Source organism: Rhinopithecus roxellana, chromosome 7 (assembly GCF_007565055.1).
Source record: "Rhinopithecus roxellana isolate Shanxi Qingling chromosome 7, ASM756505v1, whole genome shotgun sequence".
Classification (NCBI taxonomy): Eukaryota; Metazoa; Chordata; class Mammalia; order Primates; family Cercopithecidae; genus Rhinopithecus; species Rhinopithecus roxellana.
In genome coordinates, this window is record NC_044555.1 from 101291745 (window position 1) to 101317618 (window position 25874).

A 25874-nucleotide genomic window follows, 5' to 3' on the forward strand; every position below is an offset into this window, starting at 1 on the left:
CAGCAAGCCACTATGGCACACGTTTGCCTATTTAACAAACGTGCACATCCTGCACATGTATCCTAGAACTTAAAAAAAAAAAAGAAAAGAAAATGAAAATTAAGGGCTGGGAGGGGGGACTCGAAGGAACACAAAGTTTGCGGAATCGATCAGTACGTATTCTCCTATCTTAGTCTTGACTCTCTTTGCCAACTTCCCTACCTTGGGCCCCACCCCGAGACCGCCCATTTCAGTGGGCCTCTGTGTTTGAAGAGATGAACTTCTAAAGACTGGAACACTTCCTCCTGTCCCGCCAGAAGAGATTTCCTGACACCACAGCTGGAAACCCGTGTGCATTTCAGTTCAGGAAAGAATGGTAGGCTTGCTGGGGGGAGCTCCCGCAAAAGGGAAACTAATACAGAAACACTCTGGTATTTGTATGCCTCTCTTGTTCCAGCGCCGTTTTCCCTATATCCGGAACTCGCCCCTGCGCATTCCAATACCTGAAGCGACCACAGGGAACAGGACAGGGAGCCCTCCGACAGTAAGAGTCGCGGCGCTAGACAAAGCCTGATATCACTCCGCTTCCAGAAGCCGGATCCCCATAAACTACGCTCTAGCTCCTCCCACTGCCGATGTGGGTAACCCGGACGGGGAAGAACCTCGTCTGTGGAGGAAAAGGTAGATGTTAAACGGTAACTACGCTCGAGGTTCTGAGGAGCCCTGGGAACAGGAAGGAGAAAAGAATACCAAAATTGACAACAGTTTTCCAGTCGCAGTCTTTAATCTGATAAAGCGGTTATCTCGTCTTGAGTCCCAGGTGCCGGGTCAGTCTCCATACACAGCCGCCGCCATTGCCTCGAGTCCTTGTGTCTGACTGTCTGTTCCTGCTGCTGTATGACACAGCACCTCGAGGCAAGGAAACAAGAAAACTGCCTCTGATCCAAGCAGAGAAGGTCGGTGAGAAGGTGGGCATTGCTTGGGGGTGGATGTGGCTATCGGAGGTGAACACTGGTTACGCGACCTGGTCATGGGAGGCGGGCGGTGAGAAGGAGAGAGAAACGGGTAATAGGAATGGCACACAACAAGAAAAAAAAATGATCTGCCTTTTGCTAGCTTGATTTCCATACACTCGGTTCACCTCAAACCATGTTTGGGAAGAAAAAGGTTGCAGCTTCTAGCAGGGAAAAGGCAGAATAGATAAGAGGAAGAGAGGGCTGCTTCCATAGGCGAGGACAGTTGTCTGGGGAGCCCTGAGAGAGACAGAATGTAAAAAGAGGTTATAAATGTTTGATAATCAAGGCTCTGGATTCGAAAAGGGCCTCATGTCTTGGTTACTGGTCTGACCGTTAATAACCACGTCTCTCTCTCTGTCTTTCATTTGTTCTTTGTGTGTGTATGTGTAGATCTGTTCCTAAGTTTGCAGCACTCCATGTTTCTGTACAGATCTGTAGGGGACAGCAGACCTCTGCAGACTCCCACAAGGGGAGAGGAGAAGGAAAAGAAAATTGGCGTGGTTTTCACAGAGTGGGCAGTACTTGGAGGCAGTACTTGGAGGTTGTAGATGGCTAAGATTAGGGTAGGCAGGAGTGTAAGGGAGCTTCCAGAACTCTCTGCCAGCTTTCCTAACATGTCCTCCCTTACCCGCATTATGTTGCAGAAAATGATAGGCTTTGGGAGAGAGGAAGGAAACATAGGAACCCAGATAAAATATGTAAATAAATACTTTTCATTTTTTTCTCAGCCTCAGTGGTTTGTCTAGACATTTTATCCCTGCTAATACCATTACTACTACCCTGTAGGGATGTTTGAGTTGTCTCTGTATAGGAATTGTCAGACTTTGAGAATAGAGCAGAGGGGCTTGAAGATTTAGGAGTGGGAGAAAAAGGGGAGACAGAAAATGTTTGCCGAAAAAGTATCTGTATCCAGAAAGAATCTGTGCCCTGGGTGCTGGTCTCTACCAAAGACAACCTCAACTGTCTCCTGTGTCTTCATTTATTGGTCTCTGTTTTTGTGAATCCCTGTAGGTAGATCTGTCTCCAGGTCTGTGGAACTGTCAGTTGTGAAGTTTTGTAAAATAGTCACCCAACTTAAAACTAGGAAATTATGAAGAAGAGAAAATTGCCCTGTATCTGTTAAGGTTGGTGTAAAGGTACAGGGACGGGAGCAACTTCGACTAGAGAATTCCATCTCTTCTGTTTTGTCATTTTACCAGTTATGCCCATCTGCCCCACCCCCTGCTGCTGCTGATTTAGTTGGGAGTCTTGGTAAGTTGTGGGGATACAGAATACTAAGACCTGCCTTTCTCACTCTCCACTTGCTTGTCCTGCTCTCATGCTTAAGCCTAGTCTAATCTGAATGAGGGACATTCTAGGGCAATCACTGAAGAGGAAGATGGTGGGCAATAGGGAGGAGGAGGAGAAGTAGCCCTGAAACAAAGCATGGGGGGAGAGGGTACTAGGAGGAGGGAAACACTAGACAAAATGTATCTGGAAAGGCAAGAATCGGGGCTAGGGACCAAGGTCGGTCACCAGGAGATCAGTTTCCACATTCTCCTGTTTGTTTATTTGTCCATAGGTCTTCCTGTAGATCTGCTATAGGGCTTGTCACCATTGGAAGCAAGGTAAGGAGGAGAAAGTTACTCCAGATCAGTGCAGGTTGGTATGAGTATGGGGATTGCCTGGGTAGACTTGTAGGATGGAGTAGTGGAGAGCTGCTTGGCTCCAGCAGGGGTCAAGAACCACTAAAGGGATTCCTCAGCTTCTCATCCAGTTTTCCTACTCCTTCTGCTCCTGTTTGGTGACTGGAAAGAAGGTTGATAGCACTTGGAAGTGTAGGGAGTGGGTGAAATGAAGGGAGAGAGAGTTTGCTAATTATCTACCTCTCTCACCAAGCACTGAATCTCCGTATTCTCCTGTCTCCCTGTGCTGATCAGCATGAGGAGAAAAAAATTGAAAGAGACTCAAAGCCCCATTTCCTTCCTCCACCCCTAGGTCCTACTTCAGTGGCAGATCTGGTGGCCTTGGAGTGGCTGAAGACCACCACCCTCTACAGGGCTGGGCCCATGCACAGCCATCCTTCCCTACCTTGAGTGAGCTTCCTCTGCATGTTTTCTATATCACTGGCAGAGCCTGTAGTTGGAAAGGGGACAGAGTGACTACTGGACTTTGTATGAAAACACCAACCGGGACAGACCTTCAGTCAAGGCTGAGACAGGGGTGGGGGTATATAACTTGTCCTTACCTTAAACTTGGAACATGGTTGACTCTGGGACAGAAGCAAGGGCTAGAGGAAAGGCTGAGGCTGGCCTGCAAGATGGAATCAGTGGTCCTGCCACTGCTAGAGTGAATGATAAAACCCAAGCCAAGGCAGTGGCTGAGGCAGAACTGAAAACAGAATCAGTGACCCAGGCCAAAGCTGATGATGGAGCAATGACCAGGACACATAAAGTGACCTACAGGGAGGCTATGGCTGTGACAAGGGAAGTGAGCAAGATGGAAGATACAACTAAGAGTAGAGTCATGGTTGAGACTAATACAAAACCCCTGGCAGAACGCAGTATAGTGCCACAAACCAAGTCAAAGGCCATGCCTATGTCTGGGGTCAGTGCTGTAACCAAATCTGAAGTCAAGGTTGTTGCTGTCATTGAGGCAAATATTAGGTCCTATGCCAAGTCACATGATAAGGCCAATACTGGGTCCAGACCTGACAGAAGGGAAGAGGCCAGCATTGGGATGAAATCCAGTGATGAGGATGAAGAAAATATATGCTCCTGGTTCTGGACTGGAGAAGAGTCTAGTGTAGGTTCTTGGTTCTGGCCTGAAGAAGAGACCTCTCTTCAAGTTTGTAAGCCCCTACCTAAGATCCAGGAAAAGCCCAAGCCCGCACACAAACCCACACTTACTATAAAACAAAAGGCAATAGCATGGTCAAGGGCCAGGTATATTGTCCTAGTTCCAATTGAGGGAGGGGAGCAACCCTTGCCTCCAGAAGGAAACTGGACCCTGGTTGAGACCTTGATTGAAACTCCTCTGGGGATTCGACCTTTGACCAAGATCCCACCTTATCATGGGCCTTATTACCAGACCTTAACTGAGATAAAAAAACAGATTAGGCAAAGGGAAAAGTATGGGCCTAATCCGAAGGCCTGCCACTGCAAATCACGTGGCTTTAGTTTAGAGCCTAAAGAGTTTGATAAACTTGTTGCCCTCCTTAAGTTAACCAAGGATCCTTTCATTCATGAAATAGCTACAATGATAATGGGCATCAGTCCTGCTTATCCATTTACTCAAGATATAATTCATGATGTAGGTATTACTGTTATGATTGAAAACTTAGTCAATAATGCCAATGTTAAAGAACACCCTAGAGCTTTAAGTATGGTGGATGACAGCTCTGAGTCTTCTGAAGAACCAAAATCAGGGGAGTCCTATATACATCAAGTTTGTAAAGACATAGTCTCTTGCCCCTTGAACTCCCCTGTGCAGCTGGCTGGACTGAAATTACTAGGGCACTTGAGTGTAAAATTTGAAGATCACTATGTGATTACCAGTTATATTCCAGATTTCCTCACCTTGTTAAACAAGGGAAGTGTCAAAACCAAGTTTTATGTTTTAAAAGTGTTTTCGTGTTTGTCTAAAAATTGTGCCAATACAAGAGAATTGATCAGTGCCAAAGTACTGTCATCATTGGTTGCACCCTTTAACAAGCATGAGTCAAAGGCCAATATTCTTAATATTATTGAAATATTTGAGAATATAAATTTTCAGTTCAAAACAAAGGTGAAGCTATTTACCAAAGAAAAGTTCACTAAATCTGAGCTTATTTCAATATTCCAGGAAGCAAAACAGTTTGGTCAGAAACTCCAAGACTTAGCAGAGCACAGTGATCCTGAAGTGAGAGATAAAGTCATAAGATTAATACTCAAACTCTGAATACCCCTCTGTTCTCATAAAGCCTCAAACAGTTTTTTGGAGTTGCAATATGAAACTAATGCATATTATAATTATAAATTCAATACTCATGTTTTCCATGTTGATTGAGGGAGGCAATTTTATGGATACCAGTTAATCTTGAGATCTTGAACATGTGCTGATTTTTATTGTGCTACATAATATAAGTTGAGATATTTTTAGTATTTCTGCAACGTGACATGATAATGAATCTATTCATCCTGAGTAAGCTATACTTCTGTGCTTTATATTGATATAAGTGTATTCTTTTAAGATTTTATTTACATGTTGTTAATAAAGTTGCATGCTAAAACTGGTGAAAATATTGTCCTAGTTCTTCAGTTGAAATCTGATCTTGGGGGATAAAGCACAGAGAGCATAAAGATGATGAAGACCACTGACTGTGTGTCTGTAGTGGGGCACAAACAAAACAAGTTCACATTGACAGATTATTTAGTTTCAACATACTCAAGGAGTAGAATCACTCTATGCATGAAGACAGGACTGTGCTATTAGCTGTCTGTAGGCTCCTACTGATAGGGCTTCAAATGAGGAATGAAGCCCTATCTGGGCAACTCTGGGGAAGGGAGTAAGGAGGAACAGAACACAGATGCTTTCACTGTAGTCTCAGTTCCAGAACTTGTGCTCAGGTTTTCACATAAAATGTCTCATCAGGATGCCTTGAAGCTTTTTAACCCCAAGAGGATTCCTGGTTCTCACCCCTATTCAGTAAGCCGTGGACAGCTGCACAGAAAGTGTGATTCTGAAGGGACCCAGCCCCACTGTGCCTTCAATAGCTCCCTCCCTATCCAGGGGTATCAGATTTACTGCTTCATCTGCAATTCTCTCCCCCTGAAGTCCTGGGCCTCAGAGGAGAGTCTTTCTGGGGATTACCCACTGAAACTGTTTCATAGATAATCTCGTCTGTCTCATCCTGGTGACTGGTTACTCCTTGCCTTTGTTTTCTGGCCAATGCTTGGACTTGGTGATTTGTATCACAGTTGGTAGCAGCCCCTTGTTTGTGCTGATTCTTTTTGGTCAGAGCTCAGCTCTATGTATGGTATAGCCACAGGATACCGAATTCCTTTAGAAATGAGTAGTTAGGGAGAAATTAATTCTCATAAAACCCACCGTTCTGTCTATTTGCATAGTTTATAAAGCTGAAGCCATGTTGTCTATACTAAGCTTGTCCTGTTTATTCTTAACAAAAGCTAGGTTCTCTGCAAGGGTTTGTGGAATAGAATGACAATGTATAGTTTAGGATTTTGGGGTCACCTCTGCCTCTTCTACCCCCTGCCTCTTTTACTGTTAATTTACTGCCCAGAATTGGGAAATATAAATATTAGGATCAATATACAAATGGTGGTCTTTCTGTTGACCTTCCTCTCCTAACTTTTTATGCATTTAAGGGAAGGTCTGAAGTGGAAAATCTCAATATGGTGTAATGGATCCCTACTTTTAATAGCTATCTCTGGTTTAATTTCTACTAGGATCAAGTGTGAATCTATTGTGGTACGTCTAAAAGTTTAAATGAAGCACAATTAGCTACACTTGTGCATTAAGAGAAACAAGCAAGGTAGTTTTTTTGCAATGTGAAACTTCAATTTAGATGATTTTTGAAGTTCTTTATAACATTTTTTAATTCACAGAACTCCTGTAGCCTGTAATACCAGCTGTGAGTACTACTCTCAGTGTTGGAGATCATCAAAATACAATTGGACCAGACCCTTTGGAAATAATTCTGTGTCTCAAATGCCCTGTGGAGCACACACTTAATCAGTTGATGGCTATGGAATTTTCCAACATCAGCTAAAGAGAAGGGTGAGTGTGGGGTGTGTATGTATCTGTGTCAAAGCACAAAGTTGATGGTCTCTCCTTGGATGGGAATTGTGGGATGCGAAGTCATCTCCTAGATTGTTCATGAGGTGTCATCTGACACTTAGGTTGTTTCCATCTTTTGGCTGTTATGAATATTGCTGCAGTGAACATTGGAGTACAAGTATCTGTTTGAGTCCCTGATTTAAATTCTTTTGGGTATATACCTAGATGTGCATTTGCTGGGTTGTATGATATGTTTAGCTTTTTGAGGAATTGCCAAGCTGTTTTCCACAGTGCCTGTACCATTTTACATTCCCATCAGCAATATGCAAGAGTTCCAATTTATCCACATTCTTGCTGACACTTGTTATTTTCCATTATTTTTTAAATAGCCATCTTAGTAGGTGTGAAGTGGTATATCATTGTGGTTTTAATTTGCATTTCCAAAAGTCTTATGATGTTGAGCATCTTTTCATGTGCTTATTGGCCATTTGTGTATATTTTTTGGAGTAATGTATGTTTAAGTTCTTTGCTCATTTTTAATTGTGTTTTTGGTTATTGTTGCATTGTAGGAGTTTTAAAATATATACTGGATACATGCCCTTTATTAGCTATATGATTTGCAAATATTTTCTCCTGTTCTGTAGGTTTTTTCACTTTTGATGATGTCATTTGATGTGCAAAAGTTTTTTATTTCAATGAAGCCCAGTTTATCTATTTTTTCTTTTGTTGCTGATGCTTTTGGTGTCATATTTAAGAATTCATCGCCAAATTCAAGGTCACAAAGAGACCCCTGTGTTTTCTTCTAAAAGTTTTATAGTTTTAAACATCAGAGTAATTAGTGTGTCTATCACCTCAAACATTTATCATTTCTTTGTTTTGGGAGCATTCAAAATCTTTTCTTGCTATTTGAAAATATACAATTATGGATTGTTAATTATGTCACCCTACATTGCTATAGATCATTAGAACTTATTCCTCCTATCTTGCTGCAATTTTGTATCTGTTAGCCAACCTTTCTCTCCCCATTCCTTTCCCTATATTCTCTTAACTTTTAATCGAAAAAAAAAAAAAAACCACAATTACTTTTGCACCATCCTAATAGTTAACCACTATTCTATACTCTACTTCTATGAGATGAGCTTTTTTAGCTTCCACATGTGAATGATAATATGTGGTATTTATCTTTCTGTGCCTGGCTTATTTCACATAGTGTCCTCCAGGTTCATCCATGTTTTCACCAATGACAGGATTTATTTCATTGTTATGGCTGAATGGTGGTCTGTTGTGTATATATTTTTTTATCCTTGCATCTGTTTATGGGTACTTATGTTGATTCCATATCTTGGCTATTGTGAATAGTGCTGCGATAAACATGAGAGTGCAGATATCTCTTTGATATACTGATATCCTTTCTTTTTGATACATACCCAGCAGTAAGAATGCTGGATCATATGGTAGTTCTATTTTTAGTTTATTGAGAAATCTCCATGCTGTTTTCCATAATGGCTGTACTAATTTACATTCCCACCAACAATGTATAAGAATTCTGTTTTCTCTACATCCGTACCAGCATTTGTTGTTATTATTTTTTTTTGTCTTTTTGACAATAGCCATTCTACCTGGGTTGAGATGATATCTCATTGTGGTTTTGATTTGCATTTCCCTGATGATTAGTGATGTTGAGTGTTTTTTCATATAATTTTTGGCCACTTACATGTTTTCTTTTGAGAAATGCTTATTCAGATCATTTGCCAATTTTTAAATTGAATTATTTGTGTTTTTGTTGTTTAGTTGTTTGAGTTCCTTGTGTAGTCATGTTCTACACAATGTTTCAGTCAATGATGGACTGCATGTATGACAGTGGTCCCATAAGAATATAATACCAAATTTTTGCTGTACCTTTTATATGATTAGATGCATGAATATTTACCACTGTCTTACAATTGCCTGCATTATTCAATACAATAACATTCTATATAGGTGTGCAGCCTAGGAGCAATAGGCTATACTATGCAGCATAGGTATGTAGTAGGCTATACCATGTAGGTATTTGTAAGTAGTACTTTTCTTCTTTTAAGTAGAAGAGCTTTCTTGTTCTTCTACTTTTAGAAGAGCTTAAGAAAATCTGCATCTATGATAGTCTCATGATGATGAAAATACCTAAGGACACATTTCTTAGAATTTATCTCCATGGTTAAGCAATACATGACTATATATTCTGGATATTAGTCCCTTGTCAGATGAATAGTTTGCAAATATTTTCTCCCATTCTGTAGATTGTCTCTTCACTCTCTGATTGTTTCTTTTGCTGTGCAGAAGCTTTTTAGTTTGATATAATCCCATTTGTCTATTTTTGCTATTTTGCCTGTGCTTTTGAGATCTTACCCATAAAATCTTTGCCCAGACCAATGTCCTGAAGCATTTCTCCTATGTTTTCTTTTTCTAGTAGTTTCATAGTTAGATTTAGGTGTATAATCCATTTTGAGTTGTGCTAGGAAACCTGGATATCCATATATGGAAGAATGAAACTAGACCTCTGTATCTCATCAAGTACTGGAGAATTTTGATTATAGTAGTTTTGTAGTACATTTTGAAATCAGGAAGTGTGTGTGCTCCAACTTTGTTCTTCTGCTTCAAGGTTGTTTTTGTTTTTCTGAGTCCCTTTCCATTCTATGTCAATTTTAGAGTCAGCTTTTCCACTGATACAAAAAAAGTCTTTGGAATTTTCAGATTGAAATTTTGCTTGGGGATATTGCCCTCTTTATAATATTTAGTTTCCAATCTATAAACACATAATGCCCTTCCATTTATTTTGGTCTTTAACTTCTTTTAGCAATAGTTTATAGTTTTAGGTATGTAAGTTGTTCACCTCCTTAGTTAAATTTATTCCTAGGTATTTCATTCTTTTATATGCTATTGTAAATGGAATTATTTTCTTTCTTTTTCAGATTGTTCATTGCTGGTGTATAGAAACATAACTGATATGTGTGTGTGTTGATTTTGTCACCTGCAACTTTGCTGAATTTATTCACTCTAGTAGCTTTTTTGTGGATTCTTTTGAAATTTCTCTCTATAGGGTCATGTCATCCACAAATAGAAATACTTTATCTTCTTTTCTCTTATGTGGTTACCATGTATTTCTTTTTCCAGTCTAATTGCTCTGGCTGTAACTTGAATAACAGTGCTGAAAGTGGGCATGCTTGTCTTGTTCCTGATCTTCCCAGTGAAAGCTTTCAGTCTCTTACTATTGAATATGATATTAGCTGTGGGATTTTCGTAAATGTCTTTTATCATGGTAAGGAAGTTCCTTTCTCTGCCTAATTTTATGAGTGTTTTTTAAAGGGTATCAGGTTTTATCAGATATCTTTTTTGTATCAACAGAGATGATCATGTGCAGATTTTTTTGTTCTATTCAAGTGGTATGTTACATCGTTTGACTCTCTTATGTTGACCACCCTTGCATTTCTAGGATAAATCCCACTTGATCATGGTATATAATCTTTTTAATATGCTGTTGGATTTGTTGTGCTGGGATTTTGTTGATAATTTTTGCATCTATATTCATAAGGGATATTGGTATGTAATGTTTCCTTGTGATGTCTTCATCTGGTTTTGGTATCAGAGTAATGCTGGCTCCGTAGAATTAGTTAGAAGATGTTCCCCCTTCTACTTTTTAGAAGAGTTTGAGAAGGATTGTTGTTGACTCAAAGTCTTTATTTTTGTTGGAATTGTCTAGTGAAACCATCTGGTCCTGGAATTCTCTTTTTGGGGAAGTTTTTGATTACTGGTCCAATTTCCTCACTCTTTATGGGTCAGTTGAGATTTTCTATTCAGTTCAGTGTCTTTTCTATTCAGATTTGGAGTCAGTTTATATAATTTACATGTGTTTGTAAGAATTTGTTGATTTCATCTAAGTTATCTAATTTGTTGGTGTATAAATGTTCATTGTGTACTTTTAACCTTTTAAAATTTCTGTGTGGCTGGTAATAATGTTCCCCCTTTCTGATTTTAGATATTTGTGTCTTCTTTTTTATCTCTAGCTAAAAGATTGTCAATTTTCTTTATCTTTTTGAAGAACCAACTTTTGGTTTAATTGATTTTCTCTATGTTTTTCCATTCTCTGTTTTGTTTATTTCTACTCAAATCTTTATTATTTCCTTCCTTCAGTTAGCTATGGGTTTCGTTTGCTCTTCTTTTTCTAGTTCCTCAAGGTGTAAAGTTAGGTAATTGATTTGAGATCTTTCTTATTTTTTAATGTAGGTGTTTATAGTATAAACTTCTCTCTGACCACTGCTTTTGCTGCATCCCATAAGTTTAGTTATGCTGTTTTTGTTTTTATTCATTTCTGAGTATTTTCTGATTTTCCTTGTGATTTCTTCTTTGACCCATTGGTTATTTAAGAGTGTGTTGTTTAATCTCCATATATATGTGAATTTTTAATTTTTCTTTCTGACGTTGATTCCTAGCTTCATCCATTGTCAGTGAAGATATTTCACATGATATCAGTCTTATAAAGTTCATTGAGACTTATTTTAGAAGAAAGTGTTTTTGCTATTGTTTGGTTCAGAGTTCTACATATGTCTGTTAGGCCTAGTTGATGTGTACCACTGTTGAAGTCCTGTATCTCTTTATTGATCTCGAGTCTAGATGCTGTGTTCATTGTTAAGTATGGGGTTTGAAGTTTCCTACTATTATTATAAAACTGTATTTTTTTCTCTTCATTTCTGTCAGTGTTTGCTTCTTCTTAGGGACTTTCGCTTTCCTGCTTATTTACATTCTCCTGTATTTTAACCCCACTATTTTTATAGGTTTCTCCGTATCTGCATGGAACATATACTCATTTTTACCTCGGGAGGAAAAAAATCCTTTTCCCAACACTAAACTTACACTTTTCCAGTTATCTTTCTCTCTACCCTTTCAGAATAATCGAGTTTTCCACATTTGTTGTTTCTGCTTTCTTATCTCCTACCCAGTCCTCACACAATTGCAATCTAGTTTCTTTCTCCACTACTCGACTAAAACTCTGCCACAGTGTCACCGAAGCCTCCATATTCCCTAAAAAAAGCAATTTAACTTTTTAAAAATTTTGTGTATATGTGCTGTTATGGAATAATAATGTTTTCCCCCCACTTTTGATGTATCCTTACAGGTAGTGGAATCTTTATTAGAATAACATCTCTGACTTTTCTGTGTCCCCACCCTTACTCTTACCCTTCTCTCTTCCCTTTCTTGTTCCACAGAGGACTGTGTCCCTCTTTGCTGTGTCTTGGGTCATAGGCATTTTTTTGTTTTAGTGGACACTAGAAATCTTACAAAGGGGTTATATCATCTGATGCTTCCTCGGTATATCAGAGTCCCTCATTCCCCACATACTCATCAGCAGTACTACCTGCATATTTAAACATATCTACCAATCTGATAATGAAAATGGTATCTCTTTGTTTTATGTTTTTACTAATGTTGAAGACAATAAATAAGCTCTCTAAACTCACAGAAAAGAATCAAATTGGAAATACAAATTAAAATCAAATACAAATACAAATGAATTTGTAAGCAGCAAAATACTTATTAGAAAGATTTTGGAGGCTGAAGAATTGTCTGAAGAGAAAAGCATTTTTTCTTTGCCTGAACTTAATATTCAAAATTCCTGATATGCAGATAGAAGTCATGTCATAGCACTAACAAACTTGAGTTTACTATTATAAGACCTTTTATTCTTTTAGCTGTTTCAAATATGTTGAGGCACTTCAGATAATTATAAGTTATTGATAATTAGCATGATAATAAACGATGATTCAAAACTTCAACACTAAGATTACTAAGCTCTTCTTGAAGGAAGTTTCTATTCAAAATGTGTAAAAGCTTAAATCATCTTGGTGGTGGTAAGAACAGTTTAGACAATCATCTTTGTACTATGTAAAATAAAATCTGACAGTTTATTTTGTAAAATATAGTTAACACATTTTTGTTAATGTTCATTCACAACTAATGGTGTTTTTTGTTTTTGTTTTTTTTCTCACGGAGTCTTGCTCTGTCGCCCAGGCTGGAGTGCAGTGGTGCAGTCTCGGCTCACTGCAGTCTCTGCCTCCTGGGTTCAAGCGATTTTCCTGCCTCAACCTCCAGAGTAGCTGGGACTACAGGCGTGCACCACCATGCCCGGCTAATTTTTGTATTTTTCGTAGAGATGGGGTCTCACCATATTGGTCAGGCTGGTCTTGAACTCCTGACCTTGTGATCCACCCACCTCAGCTTCCCAAAATGCTGGGATTACAGGCATGAGCCACCACGCCTGGCAGTGTCTTCTTATTACTGACCTAGTTGAATACCCGAAGTTGTGGGAACAGGCTCTGTAAAATATGAAATTCTATGTTCTTAGCTAAGAAATCTTTTTTCTCTCTAACATGATATTTATAGGATTTTCAAACATGTCTAGATCTCACTGGTGTTAATGTTTTTGGGGGAATTGATTTATTTACCAGAGAAGAAAGTTAGGCACACTGAAATATATGATCCAAAATGAAAAGTGAGAAAATGATTGTGTGTCCAAACATATGATCTGATCTCCTATGTTAGAACTCCATTCTGTGCTACAGCAAATCCCATAATCTGATTGCACTAAAGTGACCCTAAGCAGTATATATATTTATATATATGTTTAATTAGGAATTCTATGTCAATATTGTTTGTTCTCTGGTGGGGATTTATTTCAGTGAGATAACATAATTGAAGTAATTTTATGCTCTTCAAAGCACCTTAGATGATAAACCCTAGCCCAGAGCTGAAGATTCATCCCTCAGTGAGACAATGACTAAGTACACAAAAAGGTTGTGCTTCTAGAGCAGGGCTCTCTTATCATCTTTCAGTTCCTTAAACAGATAATAATTTATTTTGAGTAAAAAGTTTTGGTTAGACAGAAACTTAAGTGAATATCATCTCTTGGTATGTAAATCCCAAGTGAATAAGAAGCAAGAGAAAATGGCTCAAAGGTTTTCCCTTTTTGAGACTCCTGTTAATGTGATTTTTCCAGTATAACAAAAATTATGGTATTTAATATTTAAATAACTTTACCAATCAATAAAAAGACCAGTAACACAATTAAAAACTAGGCAAAGGACTTTAATTGACATATATCCAAAGAAGATATACAAATGACCAACAAGCACATGAAAAGATGCTCAACATTATTGGTCTTTAAAGAAATGCAAATCAAAAACATAGCTACACCACTCCACACTCACTAGTATGTCTACACTTTTTTAATGGAACCTAAGTATAGGCAAGGATGTGGAGAAATTGGAACTCTTGTACATTGCCTGTGGGAATATAAAATGGTACAGCCACTGTGGAAAATAATTTGATAATTTTTCAAGTGTATCACTTTCATTCACTTCTCGTTTCCTTTTTTTTTTTTTGTATTTTTTTCCAGTTTTTTTTTTTTTTTCTCAGTGGTTACTCTGGGTACAATTAATATCTTAACTATACAATATCCAAGTTTAAATTAGTACCAACTTAGTTTCAATGATATAGAAAATTCTGCTCCTTTATAATTGCATCTCCCATGTTATTGTCACAAATTCAATCTTTATATACTGTGTGTCTATTAACAGATTTATAATTATAGTTTTATGCATTTGGCTTTTAAAACATACAGGGCAAAAAAAACCAGAAGTAAAACACCAAAAATGCAATAATACTGGCTTTTTGAAAAACTGACCTTGTATTTTAGAGTAGTTTTAGGTTTACAGAAAAATTGAGCAGAAAGTACATACAGAAAGCTCCCATATATTACTTTTCTACCATACCCCATCTCTGCCACCCAGTGCCCACAGATTCCCATATTATTAGCATCTTGTATTAGCATGGTACTTTTTTTACAATCGATAGATGAATACTGCTACATTATTATTAACTAAAGTCCCTAGTATATTTTAAGGTCTGTCCATAAGTTGTACATTTCATTTTTTTAAAACCATTGTAGTAAAATACACATGACATGAAATTTGCCATTTTAACCACTTTTAACTGTCCAGTTTGGTGGAGTTAAGTGCATTCACATTGCTGTGCAACTATCACCACTATTGATCTCCAGAAGTTTTGCATCATTCCAAATTAAAATTATACATATTAAAAAATAACTCCTTGTTATTCCCTCCTATCAGCCCCTGGGAAGCACTATCCTACTTTCTTTCTCTACCAAGTCTTTCATGCATTTTGAGTTAATTTTTGTATGTTGAGTAAGGTAAGGTCCAACTTTTTTTCTGTTTGTGTATCGTTATCCAGTTGTCCCAGCACCATTTTTTGAAAACACTGTCCTTCTCCAATAAATAGTCTTGGTAGCTTTGTCAAAAATCATTTGAACATATTCTTGAGGGTTTGTTTCTGGGCTCTCTATTCCATTGGTTTATATGTCTGTCTTTATTCAAGTACCATACTATTTAGATTACTTTAGTTATATATAGTAAGTTTTGAAATCAGGAGGCATTAGTCCTCTGACTTTGTTCTTCTTTTCCAAGGCTGTTTTATCTATTCGTTGTCCTTTGAGATTCCATATGAATTTTAGGATAGTTTTCTCTATTTGTGCAAAACACATCATTGGGATTCTGATAGGGATTACATGGAAGCTTATAGATTGCTTTGGATTGTATTGAAAACAACATTAAGTCTTCTGATTGATTAGATAGTATATCTTTTCTGGTGTTCAGTGTATAAATCTTTGGCTTCCTTAGTTAAGCATATTTCTAAGTATTTTTTTTTATTCTATTGTAAATGAAATAGTTTTTTTTTAATTTCCCTATCAGATTGTACATTGTTAGTATACAAAATACACCACATTTTTGTTTGTTGATTTTGTATCCTGCACTTTTGCTGAAATTGTTTATTAGCTTTAACCATTTCTGGGGGAAATCTTTGGGGTTTTCTATGTATATAATCATGCCATCTATAAACACAGATACTTTTATTTTTTTCCATTCCAACTTATATGCCTTTTATTTATTTCCTTTTTTTTTTTTTTTTTTTTTTTTACTTGGACTAATTGCTTTGGCTAGAACTTTAAATACTATGAATAGAAGTGGAAAAACGGACTTCTTGTCTTGTTGCTGATATTACGGGAAAGGCTTTCAGTCTTTCACCATTGGTTATGTTGTTAGCTCTGGGCTCTTCATGTATGTCCTTTGTTTTGTTGAAGAGTTGAGGAGGTTTCCTTTTCTTTCTAGGTTGTTGAGTGTTATTTTTTTCATGAAGGATTGTTGAATTTTTCTAAAATGCTATTTCTACATGAACTGAGATGATGATGTGGGTTTTTTTTTCTCTTAATTCTGTTAATAGGGTATAGTATATCATTTGATTTTTGTATGTTGAACCATCCTTACATTCCAGGCATAAGTCCCTCTTGGTCCTTGATATGGTTTGGCTCTGTGTCCTCACCCAAATCTCATCTCAAATTGTAATCACCATGTGTGGAGGGAGGGACCTGTAATCCTCACCTGTTGATGGAGGGAAGTGATTGGATTATGGGGGTGGTTTCCCCCATGTGGTTCTCATGATAGTGAGTTAATTCTCACAAGATCTAATGGTTTTATAAATGATAGTTTTCCCTGCACGCTCTCTCACCTGCTGCCATGTAACATGTGCCTGCCTCTCCTACTGCCATGACTGAAAGTTTCCTGAGGCCTTCCCAAGCATGCAGAACTGTGAGTCAATGAAATTTTTCCTTTATAAATTACCTAGTCTCAGGTAGTGTATTTATAGCAGTGTGAGAATGGACTAATACAGTAAATTGGTATTAGAGTGTGGGGCACCATAGAGAGTGGGGCACTGCTATAAAGGTACTTGAAAATGCGGAGGCAACTTTGGAACTGGGTAATGGGCATAGATTGGAACAGTTTGGAGGACTCAGAAGACAACAGAAAGATGTAGGAAAGTTTGGAACTTCCTAGAGACCTGTTGAATGGTTTTGACCCAAATGCTGATACTGATATGGACAATGAAGTCCAGGCTGAAGTCGTGTCAGATGGAGATGAGAAAGTTCTTGGGAGCCAGAGCAAAGATTGATCTTGCTATGCTTTAGCAAAGAGACTGGCAGCATTTTGCTCTTGCCCTAGAGATCTGTAGAACTTTGAACTTTGGGGAGATGATCTGAAATTGGAATTTATGTTTAAAAGGGAAGTAGAGCATAAAAGTTTGGAAAATTTGCAGCCTGATGATGCAATAGAAAAGAAAACCCATTTTCGCAGAAGAAATTCAAGCTGGCTGTGGGAATTTGCGTAAGGAGGAGCCAAATGGTAATCACCAAAACAATTGGGAAAATATCTCCAGAGCACGTAAGTGATCTTGGTATCAGTCCCTCCCATCACAGTCCTGGAGGCCTAGGAGGGAAAAATGGGCTGGGCTCAGGGCACCCCTGCTCTGTGCAGCCTCAGAACTTGGTGCCCTGTGTCCTAGCTGCTTCAACTCCAGCTGTGGCTAAAAGGGGCCAAGGTACAGCTCAGGCTATTGCTTCAGAGGGTGCAAGCCCCAAGCCTTGGTGGCCTCCACATGGTGTTGGGCCTGTGGGTGCACAGAAGTCAAGAATTGCAGTTTGGGAACCTCTGCCTAGGTTTTAGAGGATGCATGGAAATGCCTGGATGTCTAAGCAGAAGTCTGCTGGAGGGGTGGAACCCTCATGGAGAACCTCTGCTAGGGCAGTGTGGAAGGGAAATGTGGGGTTGGACCCCACACACAGAGTCCCCACTGGGGTACTACTGCCTTATGTAGGTGTGAGGAGAGGGCCACCATCCTCCAGACTCCAGAATGGTAGATCCACTGACACCTTGCACTGTGCACCTGGAAAAGTCACAGTCAACACCAGCCTGTGAAAGCAACCATGAGTGGGGCTGTACCCTGCAAAGCCACAGGGTCAGAGCTGCCCAGAGCCATTGGAGCCCACCTCTTGCATCAGCATAACCCGGATGTGAGACGTTAAGTCAAAGGAGATCATTTTGGAGCTTTAAGATTTATGACTGCCCTGCTAGATTTCGGACTTGGATGGGGCCCATAGCCCGTTCATTTTGGCCAATTTCTCCCCTTTGGAACAGAAGCATTTACCCAATGACTATACCTCCATTGTATCTAGGAAGTAACTAACTTACTTTTGATTTTAAAGGCTTGTTGACAGAAGGGCCTTGCCTTGTCTCAAATGAGACTTTGGACTGTGGACCTCTGAGTTAATGCCTAAATGAGTTAAGACTTTGGGAGACTATTGTGAAGACATGATTGTGTTTTGAAGTGTGAAAAGTCATGAGATTTGGGAGGGGTTGGGATGGAATGATATGGTTTGGCTCTGTGTCCCCACCCAAATCTCATTGCAAATTGTAATCCCCATGTGTTGAGGGAGGGACCTGTAATCCCCACCTGTTGAGGGAGGGAAGTGATTGGATTATGGGGGCGGTTTCCCCCATGCTGTTGGCATGACGAATTCTCACAAGATCTGATGGTTTTATAAATGGTGGTTTTTCCTGCGCACTCCCTCTCACCTGCAGCCATGTGAGATGTGCTTGCTTCCCCTACCACCATGATTATAAGTTTCCTAAGGCCTCCCCAGTGGTGCAGAGCTGTGAGTCAATTAAACCTCTTTCCTTAATAAATTACTCAGTCTCAGGTAGTATCTTTATAGCAGTGTGAGAACAGACTAATGCAGCCATGGAGTATAATTTTTTAAATATACTGCTGAATTTGGTTTGCTAGTATTTTCTTGAGAATTTTGCGTAAGTATTCATAATGGATATTGGTTTATGTTTTTTTTTTTTCTCTTATAGTACCTTTGACTTTGGTATCAAGCTAATAGGAAGTAGCCCCTCCTCTTTCATTATTTTTTAAAGAGCTTGAAAAAGATTCCTGTTAATTCTCCTTTAAATATTTAGCAAAATTTACTAGTGAAATGATCGGGTCCAGTGTTTTCTTTGTTGGGAGGTTTTTTGATTACTGATTTGATATCCTCACTAGTCGTAGATCTATTCAGATTTTCTATTACTTAATTATGCAGTTTTGGTAAATTGTATGTTTCTAGGAATGCATCCATTTCATCTAGGTTATCCAGTGTTTTGGCATGCTGTTGTTCATAGTACTCACACTCTTTTTTTGTTTCTATAAAGTGGTAATACTATTTCTGCTTTCATTTCTGATTTTACTAATTTGAGTTTTTCATCATTTAAAGTCAATCTAGCTAAAGGTTTGTCATTAAAAATATTTTCAAGTGCTGACTTTTGATCTTACTGATTTTCCTTGTTGTTTTCTACTCCATATTTATCTCCATTCTAGTGTTTATTATCTTCTTTCTGCTGGCTCTAGGCCTAGTTTGTCATTCTCTTTCTGATTCCTTAAGGTGTATTGTTGTTGATTTGAAGTTTTCTTCTTTTTTTTTTTTGATGGAATCTTGCTCTGTCGCCTAGGCTGCAGTGCAGTGGCACAATATCGGCTCACTGCAACCTCCATCTCCTGGGTTTAAGCCATTCTCCTGCCTCAGCCTCCCAAGTTGCTGGGACTACAGGCATGGGCATGCGTCACCACGCCAGGCTAATTTTTGTATTTTTAGTAGAGATGGGGTTCTACCATGTTGGCCAGGCTGGTCTCAAACTCCTGACCTCAAATGATCTGCCTACCTTGGCCCCCCAATGTGCTGGGATTACAGGCCTAAGTCACCTTGCCTAGCCTGAAATTTTCTTATCTTTTTACCCTAATGCTTATTATCTTCTTATTGCCTTCAATTTCACTGAGTTCTGCTCTTTTATGATTTCTTTGTTCTGCTCAATTTGGATTTAATATTCTCTTCTTGTTTTGGTTTTTAAAGATGGCATGACCCAGCCATCCCACTACTGGGTATATACCCAAAGGATTATAAATTATTCTACTACAAAGACACGTGCACACGTATGTTTATTGCGGCACTATTCACAATAGCAAAGACTTGGAATCAACCCAAATGTCCATCTGTGACAGACTGGATTAAAAAAATGTGGCACATATACACCATGGAATACTATGCAGCCATAAAAAAGGATGAGTTTGCGTCCTTTGTAGGGACATGGATGCAGCTGGAAACCATCATTCTTAGCAAACTATCACAAGAAGAGAAAACCAAACACCGCATGTTCTCACTCATAGGTGGGAACTGAACAATGAGGAAACTTGGACTCGGGAAGGGGAACATCACACACTGGGGCCTATCATGGGGAGGGGGGAGGGGGGAGGAATTGCATTGGGGAGTTATACATGATATAAATGATGACTTGATGGGTGCTGACGAGTTGATGGGTGCAGCACACCAACATGGCACAAATATACATATGTAACAAACCTGCACGTTATGCACATGTACCCTAGAACTTAAAGTATAATAAAAATAAAAAAAAAATAATAAAAAACAACACCAAAAAAAAAAAACAAAAAAAAAAGATGGCATGCTAGATAATGTTATTGATACTTCTTTTTTCTGATATATCTATTCAATTCTATAAATTTATTGTTAAGCACTGCTTTATTTGCATGCCGCAAATTTTGATGTTATATTTTCATTTTGATGTAAACTACTTTGAAAATTTTCTCTTGGTGGTTCTTCTTTGATTTATTTGTTATTCAGAAATGTGTTGTTTAATCTTCAAATATTTTGGATTTGCCAGCTACATTTCTATTATTTTCTTGTTTAATTCCATTATGGTCCAAGAATATACACTGACTAATCTGCTCTTTTAAATTTGTTAAGGTATTTTTTGTGGCTCACAGTATGGTCCATCTTGGTGTCTGTTCCATGTGATCTTTAGAAGAATGTAAATTCTGGTTTTAGATGAAATATTCTACAGATGTCAGTTAGAACCAGTTAATTGTTGGTGCTATTCAGTACAGCTGTGTCCTTACTGCTCTTCTGCCTAGCGGATCTTTCAGTTACTGATAGTGTTGAAATCTCAAATTATCATAGTGGATTTGCCTGTTTTTTTTTGTTGTTGTTATGCTATCACATTTTGCCTCTAATATTTTGATACTCTGTCTTTAGGAACATAATAGTAAGAGCTGTTATGTCTTCTTTGATGTTTGACCCATTCATTATTATTGAAGTCTGCTTTTTTCTTTTGATTCTTTTGATTAGTGTTTGCATCTTATGTCTTAGTCTCCTTTACTTTCAAGCTATCTGTGTCTTTATATGTATATAGTGGATTGTTATTGACAACATATAGTTGGGTCTTGATTTTTTTACATTCACCCCTAAAGTCTGTCTTTTAATAGGAATATTCAGACAATTCATATTTAAAGTGATTATTGACATATTTGGATAAATGTTTAACACATTTGTAACTATTTTATGTCTGTTGCCATGTTCTTAGTGTTGTATTTTGTATTCCACTTTGTTTCTGCCTTCTCTGGTTTTAATTGAGCATTTAAAAAACTTATTCCATTTATTCTTTTCTCTTAGTGCATTAATTTTACAAGCTGAGTATCCCTGTTTTGAAAATTCAAAATCTAAAATGCTCCAAACTCAAACTTTTTGATCACCAATGGGACTTTAAAAGAAAATACTCATTGGATTTTGGATCTCAAATTTTTTGGATTAGTGATGCTGAACTAATACAATAAGTATAATGCAGACATTCCAAAATCTGAAAGAAAAAAACAAAAGCTGGAATCTTAAACTTTTCTGGCCCCAAGAATTTCGGAGAAGAGATACTCAACCTGTATTTCTTTTTTTTTTTTTTCTTTTTTTTTTTTTTTTGAGACAGAGTCTCGCTCTGTCGCCCAGGCTGGAGTGCAGTGGCCGGATCTCAGCTCACTGCAAGCTCCGCCTCCCGGGTTTACGCCATTCTCCTGCCTCAGCCTCCCGAGTAGCTGGGACTACAGGCGCCACCACCTCGCCCGGCTAGTTTTTGTATTTTTTAGTAGAGACGAGGTTTCACCGTGTTTGCCAGGATGGTCTCGAACTCCTGACCTCGTGATCCGCCCGTCTCGGCCTCCCAAAGTGCTGGGATTACAGGCTTGAGCCACCGCGCCCGGCCCTGTATTTCTTTTCACAATTTTCTTAGTGATTTCTCTAGGGTTTGTCATATACATTAGCAACTACTCTAAATCCAGTTTCACTTAACACTATACTGATTCATGGGTAGTTCACATACCTCATGACAAGGTGTTACCAATTCTTGTCTCTCATCCTTTCTAACATTGTTGTCATTATTTCAAATATCCATAAGCTGTAATCACTGAATACATTGTTTCTATTGTTATTTTGAACAAATTGTTGTCTATTAGATCAATTAGAAATAAGAAAAATCAGCCGGGCGCGGTGGCTCACGCCTGTAATCCCAGCACTTTGGGAGGCCGAGGCGGGTGGATCACGAGGTCAGGAGATCGAGACCATCCTGGCTAACACAGTGAAACCCCGTCTCTACTAAAAATATAAAAAATTAGCTGGGCGTGGTGGCGGGCGCCTGTAGTCCCAGCTACTCAGGAGGCTGAGGCAGGAGAATGGCGTGAACCCAGGAGGCGGGGCTTTCAGTGAGCCGAGATTGCACCACTGCACTCCAGCCTAGGCGACAGAGCAAGACTCCGTCTCAAAAAAAAACAAAAGAAAAAAAGAAAAGAAATAAGAAAAGTATGGTTGACCATTGAACAACATAGGTTTGAACTGCACAGGTCCACTTATATGCAGATTTTCTTCTGCCTCTGCCACCCCAAGACAGCAAGACCAGCTCTCTTCCTCCTTCTTGGCCTACTCAATGTGTAGATGATAAGGATGAAGAACTTTATGATGGTCCACCTCCACTTAAAGAATAGTAAATATACTTTCTCTTCCTTGTGATTTTCTTAATAGCATTTTCTTTTCTCTAGCTTACTTTGTTGTAAGAATATAATATATAATACATATAAGATACAAATATGTGTTAATAAGCTGTTTATCAGTAAGATTTCTAATCAACAGTAGGCTATTAATAGTCAAGTTTTTGGGAAGTTAAAAATTATATATGGATTTTTGACTGTGCAGTGGGGTCAGCACCCCTAACCCCTGTGTTGTTCAAGGGTCACCTGTAAAATACTTGTAAATTTCATTTATCCCTTCTTTTTTTTTTTTTTAAAGAAAGAAGTCAAATTATTCTTATTCCAGGTGACATGATCTTATATTTAGAAAAACCTAAAGGCTCCACCAAAATAAACTCTTAGAACAGATAAATGAATTCATTAACATTGCAGGATACAAAATTAACATAAAAATCTATAGCATTTCTATATTCTTTTTTTTTTCACTTCAAAAGTTGATTTTATTTTATTTTATTTTTTTATTATACTTTAAGTTCTAGGGTACATGTGCATAATGTGCAGGTTTGTTACATATGTATACTTATGCCATGTTGGTGTGCTGCACCCATCAACTCGTCAGCACCCATCAATTCATCATTTATATCATGTATAACTCCCCAATGCAATCCCTCCCTCCTCCCCGCTCCCCATGATAGGCCCCAGTGTGTGATGTTCCCCTTCCCGAGTCCAAGTGATCTCATTGTTCAGTTCCCACCTATGAGTGAGAACATGCGGTGTTTGGTTTTCTCTTCTTGTGATAGTTTGCTAAGAATGATGGTTTCCAGCTGCATCCATGTCCCTACAAAGGATGCAAACTCATCCTTTTTTATGGCTGCATAGTATTCCATGGTGTATATGTGCCACATTTTTTTAATCCAGTCTGTCACAGATGGACATTTGGGTTGATTCCAAGTCTTTGCTATTGTGAATAGTGCCACAATAAACATACGTGTGCATGTGTCTTTGTAGTAGAATAATTTATAATCCTTTGGGGTATATACCCAGTAGTGGGATGGCTGGGTCATATGGTACATCTAGTTCTGGATCCTTGAGGAATTGCCGTACTGTTTTCCATAATGGTTGAACTAGTTTACAGTCCCACCAACAGTGTAAAAGTGTTCCTATTTCTCCACATCCTCTCCAACACCTGTTGTTTCCTGACTTCTTAATGATTGCCATTCTAACTGGTGTGAGATGGTATCTCATTGTGGTTTTGATTTGCATTTCTCTGATGGCGAGTGATGATGAGCATTTTTTCATGTGTCTGTTGGCTGTATGAATGTCTTCTTTTGAGAAATGTCTGTTCATATCCTTTCCCCACTTTTTGATGGGGTTGTTTGTTTTTTTCTTGTATATTTGTTTGAGTTCTTTGTAGATTCTGGATATTAGCCCTTTGTCAGATGAGTAGGTTGCAAAAATTTTCTCCCATTCTGTAGGTTGCCTGCACACTCTGATGGTAGTTTGTTTTGCTGTGCAAAAGCTCTTTAGTTTAATTAGATCCCATTTGTCAATTTTGGCTTTGGCTGCCATTGCTTTTGGTGTTTTAGACATGAAGTCCTTGCCCATGCCTATGTCCTGAATGGTACTACCTAGGTTTTCTTCTAGGGTTTTTATGGTATTAGGTCTAACATTTAAGTCTCTAATCCATCTTGAATTAATCTTCGTATAAGGGGTAAGGAAAGGATCCAGTTTCAGCTTTCTACTTATGGCTAGCCAATTTTCCCAGCACCATTTATTAAATAGGGAATCCTTTCCCCATTTCTTGTTTCTCTCAGGTTTGTCAAAGATCAGATGGCTGTAGATGTGTGGCATTATTTCTGAGGACTCTGTTCTGTTCCATTGGTCTATATCTCTGTTTTGGTACCAGTACCATGCTGTTTTGGTTACTGTAGCCTTGTAGTATAGTTTGAAGTCAGGTAGCATGAAGCCTCCAGCTTTGTCCTTTTGACTTAGGATTGTCTTGGCAATGCGGGCTCTTTTTTGGTTCCATATGAACTTTAAAGCCATTTTTTCCAATTCTGTGAAGAAACTCATTGGTAGCTTGATGGGGATGGCATTGAATCTATAAATAACCTTGGGCAGTATGGCCATTTTCACGATATTGATTCTTCCTATCCATGAGCATGGAATGTTCTTCCATTTGTTTGTGTCCTCTTTTATTTCACTGAGCAGTGGTTTGTAGTTCTCCTTGAAGAGGTCCTTTACATCCCGTGTAAGTTGGATTCCTAGGTATTTTATTCTCTTTGAAGCAATTGTGAATGGAAGTTCATTCCTGATTTGGCTCTCTGCTTGTCTGTTACTGGTGTATAAGAATGCTTGTGATTTTTGCACATTAATTTTGTATCCTGAGACTTTGCTGAAGTTGCTTATCAGCTTACGGAGATTTTGGGCTGAGACGATGGGGTTTTCTAAATATACAATCATGTCATCTGCAAACAGGGACAATTTGACTTCTTCTTTTCCTAACTGGATACCCTTGATTTCTTTCTATTGCCTGATTGCCCTAGCCAGAACTTCCAACACTATGTTGAATAGGAGTGGTGAGAGAGGGCATCCCTGTCTTGTGCCAGTTTTCAAAGGGAATTTTTCCAGTTTTTGCCCATTCAGAATGATATTAGCTGTGGGTTTGTCATAAATAGCTCTTATTATTTTGAGGTACGTTCCATCAATACCGAATTTATTGAGCGTTTTTAGCATGAAGGGCTGTTGAATTTTGTCAAAAGCCTTTTCTGCATCTATTGAGATAATCATGTGGTTCTTGTCTTTGGTTCTGTTTATATGCTGGATGACATTTATTGATTTGCGAATGTTGAACCAGCCTTGCATCCCAGGGATGAAGCCCACTTGATCATGGTGGATAAGCTTTTTGATGTGCTGCTGAATCCGGTTTGCAAGTATTTTATTGAGAATTTTTGCATCGATGTTCATCAGGGATATTGGTCTAAAATTCTCTTTTTTTGTTGTGTCTCTGCCAGGCTTTGGTATCAGGGTGATGTTGGCCTCATAAAATGAGTTAGGGAGGATTCCCTCTTTTTCTATTGATTGGAATAGTTTCAGAAGGAATGGTACCAGCTCCTCCTTGTACCTCTGGTAGAATTCAGCTGTGAATCCATCTGATCCTGGACTTTTTTTCGTGGGTAGGCTATTAATTGTTGCCTCAATTTCAGAGCCTGCTATTGGTCTATTCAGGGATTCAACTTCTTCCTGGTTTAGTCTTGGGAGAGTGTAAGTGTCCAGGAAATTATCCATTTCTTCTAGATTTTCTAGTTGATTTGCGTAGAGGCGTTTATAGTATTCTCTGATGGT

General features: G+C 38.5%; 2 protein-coding genes across 3 annotated transcripts in view; both read left to right on the plus strand.

Moving 5' to 3' along the window:
- Positions 1-240: 240 nt before the first annotated feature.
- On the plus strand, positions 241-5254 carry ARMCX5 (armadillo repeat containing X-linked 5). 2 transcript variants are annotated; one of them, XM_010365685.2, is made up of 5 exons: positions 241-355; positions 437-660; positions 800-935; positions 2557-2602; positions 2973-5254. In XM_010365685.2, the coding sequence occupies exon 5, from the start codon at positions 3237-3239 to the stop codon at positions 4911-4913; it is 1677 nt and encodes a 558-aa protein (XP_010363987.1). In that variant the 5' UTR covers positions 241-355; positions 437-660; positions 800-935; positions 2557-2602; positions 2973-3236; the 3' UTR covers positions 4914-5254. The 2 variants fall into 2 exon arrangements, with proteins under 2 accessions (XP_010363987.1, XP_030789303.1); XM_030933443.1 differs by lacking the exons at positions 241-355; positions 437-660; positions 800-935 and adding an exon at positions 2158-2246.
- A 1375-nt stretch (positions 5255-6629) lies between these two features.
- GPRASP1 (G protein-coupled receptor associated sorting protein 1) overlaps positions 6630-25874 on the plus strand; it is a 71944-nt gene continuing 52699 nt past the window's right edge. The window contains exon 1 of the mRNA XM_030933435.1: positions 6630-6752. The gene's annotated coding sequence lies outside the window, so the exon portion shown is untranslated. The remainder of the gene's footprint in view (positions 6753-25874) is intronic.